This window comes from Mycteria americana, chromosome 5, assembly GCF_035582795.1.
Source record: "Mycteria americana isolate JAX WOST 10 ecotype Jacksonville Zoo and Gardens chromosome 5, USCA_MyAme_1.0, whole genome shotgun sequence".
Classification (NCBI taxonomy): Eukaryota; Metazoa; Chordata; class Aves; order Ciconiiformes; family Ciconiidae; genus Mycteria; species Mycteria americana.
In genome coordinates this window covers 2,878,290-2,889,305 of record NC_134369.1, presented here as the reverse complement: position 1 = coordinate 2,889,305, position 11,016 = coordinate 2,878,290, and the positions used below count along the sequence as shown (strand labels likewise).

Sequence of the window (11,016 nt, the reverse complement as noted above, 5' to 3'; positions counted from 1 at the left end):
CTAAGAGGGGAGAAGAGGGAGGAGAAGAAACAACCACGAAGAAATCTAGTCAGTACACGGGAGAATAAAAACATGCGATAGTGGAAAACTGCAGACAGGATTGCCATGCTTCAGCTGTTAAAGCAGTCATGTTGGGAGAACTCTTCCCCCCCCCAAATCATGGCATATTTGTATCTCCAACGAGACAATTCTCAAGTAGAAGAGATGGAGGGACCACATATTCTACTGCTTCCCCCTAGTGCCACATTGTTGTTGGTTCACCTAGAGAAAGATCACTAACTCTCATTTCCAAGCACAGAATGGTTTGGGTTGGAAGGGACCTTTAAAGGCCATCGAGTCCAACCCCCCTGCCATGAGCAGGGACATCTTCAACAAGATCAGGTTGCTCAGAGCCCCATCCAACCTGTCCTTGAATGCTTCCAGGGATGGGGCATCTACCACCTCTCTGGGCAACTTGTGCCAGTGTCTCACCACCCTCATCGTAAAAAATGTCTTCCTTGCATCTAGTCTGCATCTCCCTTCTTTTAGTTTAAAACCATTACCCCTTGTCCTACCAAACAGCTCCCTAAAGCAATTAACCACTCTGCCAAAACTAAGGGACTACATGTAGCACCCATCTCCAGAGAAGCGAGAGAAGTCTACTTGCAACCTGTTGAGAGTCTCTGGATGGGAAGCGTGGATGCATCTCCCATGGAAATGACTAGTTATATCCAGCTGTAAATAGCACGCCGATAAATAACCGCACTCTCCGCATTTTCTTTTTTGACATTTTTATTAATCAAAGACAGGATGACTTCCATATTTCGAGTGATCAGAGATCCCCGGATGCTTTCATAGCTACGATAAACTTAACCAAAAGATACATTGCAGAATACATCATGGATTTAGAGTAACACCCTTGTTATGACTGGGTGAACTGGTGTCACTGGCACCCCGCACAGCACAAGCGAGGGTCCTCAGAAAGAGAATATGCCATTGGCAATGGACCACGACTCTTGCAGGGACATGCCAAGAGCTCCAGAAGAGAAAAAGGAGAATTTGACGCTGTACCTGACTGAGAGGGTCCCTAAGTACTGGAGAAATATCAAAGGTCTGTCTCCACCACTGAGGCAGAGCAACGTACAGAATATTTCAGCTTCAGACCTCTTACACATACCAACCGAGCGGTTTTTATTCATGCTATATAAATACGTGTATATTTTGTATTGGCATTTATAGAGTTGCATAAAAGTCAAAATGTAACGTTCTGCAAGGTTTTGTTTAATACTCTGAGGTGGAAGCTTGAAGGGTTAAGTTTACATATCACTGTTCCCAACAAAAACCAAAAGCTAAGTATGTGCGAAAATAAACTAGATGTGCCATTTCAATTCCTTAGCATTTTATAAACCATTTTCAGTATACCAAGAAATACTCACTGCAAAGCACATGCTTAGTTAAAATCCTAGACATGGATAAAGTATAAGGAAAAAAAAAAAGCAGCTAGCACATGTTGTCTGCATGCTCACAGAAATATAAAAAGAGGGAAAAGTGTTTCTCACTTATAGCATTATTTTGGTTTTGGTTTAAGAAATGTAGATGCTTTCGCCCAAAATAACAGTACTTACAAGGTTGTATTATTCATTTGTATAAAGAAAAAAAAATGTTACAGTGATGGGAACAGAGTCTACATCACTTGAAACTAAGTACTTCCATGCTCATTATGAAGACTGGAGCAAGTTTATACTGATGATCCAACACTTCTTGTGTTAAGGGCAAATCCACTGCTTGGTGTATGACAAGGTAGCATCAGAAAAAAAAAAATCCCAACCAAAATTAATTACAATTTATGGGACGGTAAGAAATTATAGTTTTCCAGCATAAAACCTATAGTATTCCTTTCCTTTCACAGCACCCACTGAAATTTGCCCAGATTCTCCACAAGATAACACTACTTCATAACAAGTTATTTTCCCCATGAATATGGCAGGCCAAAATACCCGAGTTCCCTATAACTGGTAACAATATACGTCTCCTTCCCATGAATGGAGACAGTGATTTAACAGATTGAACCTCAGCAAACAGAATTTAAAATTTAAAAGGTAATGTTTCAGCCCACAGTTAGGAACTAAAAATGCAAGAAGTACAATTCAGAAAAGAGTTAACGATTGTGTACAATTTCAGCTTGAAAGTACAGCATACAAATCAGGATTATTACAGAAGCATCCATAACATGGTCATTACAGAGGCAATACTGAAGGCTGCTTTGTTAACCCCAGTAATGGCGCTCTCATTGCACAAGTCGCGTTGGCAGCAAAAGAATTCAAAATTATCCAACTGGAAGAATTCAGCAATATCATTCACACTGCACTGGGATGACTTCCAGCAGGAGGAAGTTCTCAATTTACCTACAAAAAAAAAAAAAATTAAACAGATTAAGAGAATATTGAAAGTAATACCATTTTTGGTACGGAGAGAGAATCACTGTCTAGACTGCCACATACTCGCTTTTTTAGCTTCTTTTCAAGTGTTTAGAAGTTTCCAGATTTGCCTTCACTAGGAATTTAGGAGTGCAAATAGCGATAGCAAGCCATGGTCCTGCCTCCGCAGCACTCTCTTGCAGCTCTTTGCCAAAGGTTAAGAAAGATTTCTAGCTCAAGCTAACCAGTGCTTCCAATTCAGTCCAAATGACCCACTTTGACACAGGGAGATACAGGGTGGAGCTTGAGTGAGACCTGCTCTGAGGCTCCTGACAGAGAAAGACCGTGCATCACCATCTAGCCCAACTTGCATTGCTCTTGCATTGTCCTACAGCACGGGCATTCTCCCTCCACAAAGCTCAGAGCGAGTCCAGTAACTCAAGCTAGTTTTCATGCTGAAGAGAAGTCCTGCTGGATCTGACCAGCTTCACTTCCAGAAACAACATGCAGAAGACAGAGCTTGAAGAGCAGAAGAGTCCTCTCCCCTTCTCTCGCTCATTCCCCTGGACACCAGAGATCAAGCAACTTGTCTTCCATCTTCCCTAGCTTGACACCTCCAGTACTCGACTCCTGACTCTGACAATGGACAACCGCCACAGGCTGCACACTAGAAAGCCTACAGATTGTGCTCAAGAGGGTTTAGGCTCAAGGGAAATAGCAAAAGAGAAAATTCCTTAGGATGCAAGCAGCACAGAGCAGCGTTAGAAGCTTTCCTTCCTCCATGCCAAGTCATGAGCTTTAGCAGGGACCATGCCAAGGAATAGAGCAGTCCCATCCCATCCTGGTTCCCGCTGTCCACAACCAGCCCAACAGCCTTTCCAGGACAGAGGGAACCAGCTGGGAAAGCAGGAGACTATTTCAGTAGACTCGGTAATTCTGTTTTTCCAACAAAACTCCTGTCACTCGTAGTAAGAGAGTTACTTAAACGTTATTTAACAACTAGAACAGTAACTCTGTGCTCTGAATATCCTTGACCATCCTCCTGAGATGCAGGTGACTTCACCCTCAGGATAAGATAATTTATTTTAACAGTGCCAATTCACAAATGACTGAGTCTTCACCTGCAGGTTTATTTTGCAGGTTACACATGCTTTATCTGTTTTTAAAGTGTAACAAATTCAGGGCAAAGGTTTTGTATCTTAAAATCATTGCTGTCCCTTGTTTTTTTCCAGCTCCCTTAGGCGGTAGGTTTTTTGTTGGGTTTTTTGGTTTGTTTGTTTTAATGTGGATATACAGATATCTGTGTATATGTTTGTACAAGTATAAATCAGCTATCTAAATCATCATTATCAGTTGCTCGGAAGTCAAAATATATCAATTTACTATAAGCATGACCTTCGAAAGTATTCGCAACCTTCTTCTGAGTGAGGCTAAGAACTGCAGGCTAAGGCCAGATTAGAAGTGTACAGGCAATGAAAACAGATACAACCGTGTTTATTTTAGGTCTGTAGGACAATATACATACCAAATTTCAACTGCAAGCAAGTATCTTCAGTTGCTAAGCAAGTACTATTGGTCTTGCACAAGGAAGGGCTGTTCTCACAGCGGTAACACCTTAGGGTATAACCTAAGACGACAGAGGTTTATCTTTACTGAATAATAAAGTACTGAAGCAGTAGCAGCATTAAAAAGGAAAAAAAAAAAAAGAAGAATCACTATCTGCATCTAACTGTCCCAAAACATATGCCTGGTTATTAGACTCAAGCTAAAATTTACAAGCTTTTGTCAGTGTACAAACTGAGACCGGCAATTTTGAAAGGAAGATTTTGAAGCATGGACTTAGGTCATTTTTAAAAACACTTACCTGCACGTCCCTGCAGAATAATATATCAAATATTTGCTCCTTTCATCTACTCTTAAAGGTTGCCTTTTCCAAAAGGACAAACAAGAAGAGACATTTTTAGCAGAACTTTATTCTATCCCTTTTTTATTTCGTCTCATTTCCCTCTTGTGCTATACACCCAGTTTCCAATTTACACAACAGGAATCCAATCTTCTAGCAGCAAAACACAGCAGTCTGTTGCCGTATTAAGCAGTATCGTATTCTGCCCCCGATTGTCTCTTCTGACCAAAGACAATCAGCAACAGAACCTAAGCCCTACTTCAATGGTTACTGTCATTCCCTAAAGTGGTATTAAATAATGCAGGGCTTTTTCGTTATTCTTCCTCCTCCCAACATTTTTTCTATTATTTCCTCAGCCCCTGTCATAACATTACATCAGGAAAGTACCTCCCTTGTACTCACCACAACTACAAAAAGCAACCAGAATAATGCAGGCGGTTAGCACAACGCAGTTCATCTTGATCATGCTTCTTCCCTAATATGAAGGCATAAACAGATGTCACATGTTTATTTTCTTTAAAAGCTACATGAAACTAGCAAATGAAACCACATGGTGAGGAATCAAGGTTTCAAGACTTGATTCAGTACGGAACTGAAAGCATTGGCCAGGAAAACCAGTGAAAAAGAAGAGAGAATAGTAACTTTGCGCTTTCCAAGAGAGGGTTTTTATTCTGAGAACTGAGATTTGAGCCCCGACAGGCTGCAGGTGGGTCTCCTTCCTCCCCTCTGGTTACACCATTCAACAGGCCTCCCTGTTCCTTACAGCTACAAATGCACCTAACAAAGAGAGGCCATGTAGGTCTCGAATGCCTTTCCTTTTACAGCAATTCCCCAATAACCCTGGCGCCAGACTGTGCTCCTTTCTTCTCTCTCATGGGGTTGCAACAGATTTGTCTGCACTAAGGGGCTTTTTGCCTCTCCTCTCCCAACATTTCTCCCTCTCACGGAGGTACCGACCCATGCAATAACCCACCAAGCACCTGCAGTGATGGCTCGAGTCCTCCGTGATTACCGTAATCCAGAAGGGAGATAGAAAGGTCAGGAGTTTTTTTTAACATAGGCAACTCCAAAGCAGGAGTTATTAGATAGACTTCTGCACATAGAGTCTGAACTACAAACAATAGTATCTACCACTAAAAAACTCTCTGCTATTGCAGAGTAGGCTATTCAGAGTGGTATCAAGTAGACAAGGGCGGGGAGAGAGGGAGAGAAGGACCGTACTTCTGCTAGGAGGGCATGAGTTCATGTTTGTCTTCACAGCCCAAGTGGGACTGAAAGTCCCAAAGAATTAAAGGCATCCAAATAACAAGTTTCACTTACGATAAGACTGCAGCAAAACAGTCACATTACTGTTCTTGACCCTGTTAATATTGCTTGAAGCTATTTCTATTATGCAGCTAAGAGTCTAGCGTGGCAAACCGTAATCATGTTGGGATGCAGATTTTTCCTCCCGGAAGACCGACTGTGGACTTGAAAAGATGGTTTCATAGTAAAACAATACTGAAATCCTTCTCAACCTTAAGTCTAGTTAATTTTTCTACTGACAAAAAAGAAAAAAAACACACAAAAAAAAAAGCACTAACTTTTTTCCCTGTCTGTATGACCTACTCTTGAGCAGAAGAACTTAAAAAAGCAAACCCGTAATGCGCAGGATGAGATAATCTTCTGGGGTAAATAACTTTGTGAGAAGCCTTCCAAGACCAGAGGCTCATCCCACAGCGATGTGAATCTGCAGGAGTGCCATTAAGTCTCGTGGTTAAAGCGAGAGCCATTCTAGGCAGCAACAAGAACCTCCCTGGGAACCTCTCCATCTTCCAGGAGTGCTCAGTCACCCAACGGTGCCAGCAGGGTAAAACACTTTTGCCTTTTAGCAAAACCAAGTCATGACCAGAATAAATATAAGGCAGATTAGTAAAAACCATCATAGCCAGCATAATAGCTTTGACAGTAGTAATTCAACCAACCTATTTTTGTGAAAATGAGTAATTTTTTCTGGACTCCTGAACGACAGAGATGAAACAAGAACATTTTAGCTTTAAAAAAAAAAAAAGCTAAATTATAGACAGCAATGCACAACATGGCTTAAAAGAAACAAAGCAGAAAACATTGCCTAAACTGAAATTTTCTAAATTGCTGTTGTAACTCAAGCATCCGAGCAATCTCAGTAACAAGAAATAGCAATTGCGATAGCAAGAACGGCGTGTTGCCTTGGTTGTGGAACAGAAGAATTTCTCCGCAGTCCCACCCGGGAGAGCACACGTACGAGACCAGGCTGCTACTTTCATCATAACCTCAGAGCAGAAAGAGGCAAGAAAAGGGTGACTAGGACCACGAGCCCCATTCCTGTGGGGACCAGGGCACTTCAGCAGCTGCTCAGGGACGCACCACTTCGCTTGCAGCCAGCAACCACCTGGCAGATGCAACATGGCTCCCTCCCACCTTTTTTTTTTTTCTCTTTCAAGTTAGCTGCAGCACGCCCCAGGCAACGGCTGCGCCCCCCCGCCCTCGGCCGCCGCGATCCAGCCGTCGCTCCGGGGGGTTTCCCCCGCAGGAGCCCCGGCTCCCCGCGGCCGGCGGGACCCTCGGCCGAGCGCCCGGGCCGCCGCAGCCCGCCCCGCTTAGCGCACTGCGGCGCCGCTCCGCCGGCATGACTCAGACCCGCGGGCAGCACCGCAACGCGAAAAACACCCATCCGCCCCGCGCGCCCCCCCGGTTAAGACGGTAGAAACACAGGTTTCCACCCAAAACCTTCCCCCGTTCCTAGGAAAAGCCCTTATCTCCCCCCGCCACCCACGCCAGCCCCACCGCCGAGGACCCGACCTTCTGCCCGCGCCTCCCCTCGCCCGCCACCGTTTCGCCTCAGCGGGCAGAGCCAGGCTCCCCCCGAGACGAGGGGCTGCCCCCCGGCCCCCCTGCGCCTCGACGAGGCGGGGGGGGGGGGGGGGGGGCGCGCCGGGCTTCCCCCGCTCCCCCCGCCCCGCCAAGGAGCGACCCGGCCCGGGCAGGAGGCTCCGCCGCAGCGCCGGAGCAGCCCGCTCGGCCCTCACCCGCCGCTCCCGAACCTGCTCCCCAGCGGCGCAGCACCAACTGCCAAAGCGGCGGCGGCGGCGGCGCAGCCTCTGTCGGCTGTGCCAGCCCCGGGGGCGGAGCGCGGCTGGCGGGGCGTGAGCGAGCGCTGGCTGCGCCGGGCTGGAAGAGGCCGCGGCGGCTCTTAGACTCGTAGGATGCTTTGGACTGGAAGGGACCTTTAGAGGTCATCGAGTCCAGTCCCCCTGCAAGAGCAGGGACATCTTCAACTCGATCAGGTTGCTCAGAGCCCCGTCCAACCCCACCTGGAATGTTTCCAGGGATGGGGCATCTACCACCTCTCCGGGCAACCTGTGCCAGTGTCTCACCACCCTCATCGTAAAACATTTCTTTCTTAACTCCAGTCTAAATCTGCCCTCCCTTAGTTTAAAACCATTGCTCCTTGTCCTGTCACAACAGGCCTTGCTAAAAAGTCTGCCCCCGTCTTTCCTATAGGCCCCCTTTAAGTACTGGAAGGCTGCTATAAGGTCTTCCCACAGCCTTCTCTTCTCCAGGCTGAACAACCCCAACTCTCTCAGCCTACGAGGAGAGGTGCTCCAGCCCTCAGATCATTTTTGTGGCCCTCCCCTGGACCCACTCCAACAGGTCCATGTCTTTCCTGTGCTGAGGACCGCAGAGCTGGACACAGTACTCCGGGTAGGGCCTCACCAGAGCAGAGCAGAGTGACCGAATGACCTCCCTGGACCTGCTGGCCACACTTCTTTTGATACAGCCAAGGATACGGTTGGCCTTCTGGGCTCCGAGTGCACATTGTCACCTCATGTCCAGTTTTTCGTCCATCAGTACCCCAATGTACTGATCTCCAGCTTTTCGTCCATCAGTACTCCTACAAATGTATCTCTTCTATGTACACACATCCACACCACATATTTATGCATATAACGCTGCGTAGTACCAGCTTTAACAATTTTTCATGGGTCTTGATGGATGAAAGGAGAGATTCTTCCCCCCCTTCATTAAGTATAGCTGTCCTACGCTTAATTTCTAAACCTGCACTTTGCACCCACCCCTTGGGCACACAGAAACTGGGTTTCAAAAGGTGGTGGGAGGCTCTGGCATCACCGTGACCCGTATCCCACGGCTACTGCAGTGGACAGAGCAATGGAAGAAGAAAATGGGATTAGCTGGGCTGCAATCAAACACTCATCACCCTCAAACACTTTCTTCCTAAAGCAGGATGTGGCCATGCCCGTCATGCGTCCCCACTTGTGGTTAAATAAATGGTATGAATTAATAGATGGGACTAAGGAAAATTATGAGGAGTTTTAGAACACACAAAGGGAAACAATCAGGAATAGAAAGTGGCAGGTTGCTCCAGAGGTAGCTCATCTAAACATTCACAACCTAGAAAAACATTGAAGGAGAGCAACAGAAACGTAGTTGAGGACACCAAAAGTGGAGTTTTTTTGTTATATTAAGAGATTTAGATCAATGCCATTTAGGAAAAAAAAAGTTGACTTGAGTACAATATGAAATACCTGTAACTACCAGTTGTATTGAAAAAAGCATTCTGGATTTATTTTTTTTACCACAACTGCCAATTCATTTGTTAAACCTAAAGTAAACCCTAAAGCACCCAGAACTTAAATCAGGCTGTTGGTGTGTTCCAGTAGTTAAGACGATTATAAGTCAGCTCAGCATGTGATCTTATAACGGTCTTTCAGATTTTACCTCTGTTTAAGCCATAAATAAAAGCAAAGGGATGTAAGAGTAAAGATGCTAGTGGGTTATTGGATGCAACTTATTAAATGAGAATCCACTCAATTAAGACTCGATATAAAAAAATCCCTTAATTTATTAATTCACTTAGAAAATTTTGCAATGAGGAACTGGGACCAACGAACTTAACTCCAGCCATAGCTGAACATTTACCTGTTTTCCGAAATGTGGGAACAGTTCCTGCTACAGAGGATACATTTATTTGTATCGTCACAGGTAAATGGTATTTCCAAGCTGGCCTGAATTTTCCACCTTCCATTCTTCGCATAGACGATGAGAAATTACTTTAAACAATGACAAGGAAAAATATCCAGCGCTGGAATAACTTGCGGAGCAACTATTGGGTTTGTGGGTTTTTTTTTTTCCCCGCTGGCTGGCACACCACTTGTTTTTCTCTCGCGTGCTCCAATCACAGCAAAGAAATGAGGGGCAAAGGTTCTCTCCATTAAACCATCCAGTCAGCAAAAGCCCACAAAAATGCTGGAGGAATCCTACAGCGCACATATAAATATGAGACTGTCAGCGTAGGCCTTTTCCACGACCAAAAAACCGACTAGATTAGTTACATATTTGCATTGAGCGTGCTAGGTTTTTAACCGTATGCTGACTTCATAGATGTTCAACAAGGCTTATTTAACCTTGACAAGAGAAATCCTAACCAAGCATCAGTAGAAATCCTAACCAAGCATCTCCTGACATCTCCGAGTCAGGAGAAGCTCATAGAGCTTCAGGCTGAACCTGAAGGATGGTGGCCAAAGGGAAGGACATACAGATGTTGTATGTTATAATCTGTGCATGCGTGTTGCACAGATTGTAACCACCATAGGAAGCATTTAGCAGTTGGGTGCACTATGTTGGCAGTTACCAGTACACCTACCCACCACCTGCTTGCTGAATCAGCCAGGGCACTGGTGAAGTGCTGTCTTCTGAAGCAGGATCTTGATTGACTCAGTCAATTCTCTCCCGCTTTCTCAGTGAAGATTTCTACAGTCCGGCAGTGCTGGCACACATAACCGATCCCTTGTTTTCCTCCTTGTTTTCATCTGCTTCACTTTTCATACCAGTCTGGCATAAACTTCAGAGTTTTGGGTGGGGTGAGGAGAACCACTGGCACAAGCCCTACTTCAAATGCACGTAATGGAGAGTTAGAATACTTGCAGTAACACTGCATCTGGTAACTTCAGGCAACATGCCATGTGCTAAAATAGGTGCATGAAGCAATGGAATAACCTTTTTCCTGTTACAGAGACACGTGCTTTTGGCACAAGAACAGCGACATGCCATTCCCCCTACCTGGTTACCTTCTCACTCCATACACCTGCAGTTTGCACGAGTCCTGTGACCGCCAGTTGCGCTTGGATCAGAGGCCTCAACCCCTCACATCGCAGTGCTCAGAAGTTGGCAGAATAGCACTGTCCTGTATCTTGGCTGCTTCTACAGTAAGCAATAATTATAGTTTCTCTTTAACCACCCAAGGGAGAAACACCCCGAGAAGAGTAAAACCGCCAAGAATTGGGAGTGTTTCTGTAGAGCCTTGTGACCTTCAGCTGGTATCACTTAGCTAGAACATACAGATCCTGGTAAAGTACCAAGCAAGCCTCCAACCATGAGAGTGATCTGTCCTTAAACACACAACAGACTGACAGCACTGGAACAAGTTTTAGTTGCGCTAAATCTCTTTTTCACTCATCCTTTTAAACAGATGATGAAATTTCTCTGAAGAAAAAGCATTACACCACAAACATTGCATTTTCCCCCCTCACAGTTAATACTGAGTAATCCTCAAAACAGAAATTTTTTTAAACCACTCCAGCAATTCACGCTGCTGTTCAGACTTCTGTGAGGGACAACACAGTTTCCTGCTTCTCTAGATGTTTCACCTGAACAGCTGTTGTAGGGATCATACTCAAT

At 45.2% G+C, this 11,016-nt stretch overlaps 1 protein-coding gene across 1 annotated transcript in view; it reads right to left on the bottom strand.

Moving 5' to 3' along the window:
- Positions 1–759: 759 nt before the first annotated feature.
- CD59 (CD59 molecule (CD59 blood group)) overlaps positions 760–11,016 on the bottom strand; it is a 266,459-nt gene continuing 256,202 nt past the window's right edge. Inside the window, exons 2-4 of the mRNA XM_075501966.1 lie at positions 4,702–4,774; positions 3,922–4,023; positions 760–2,384 (exon numbers count right to left, since the gene is read on the bottom strand). Of these exons, the coding sequence (XP_075358081.1) occupies positions 2,191–2,384; positions 3,922–4,023; positions 4,702–4,765 (360 nt within the window). The 5' untranslated portion in view covers positions 4,766–4,774 and the 3' untranslated portion in view covers positions 760–2,190. The remainder of the gene's footprint in view (positions 2,385–3,921; positions 4,024–4,701; positions 4,775–11,016) is intronic.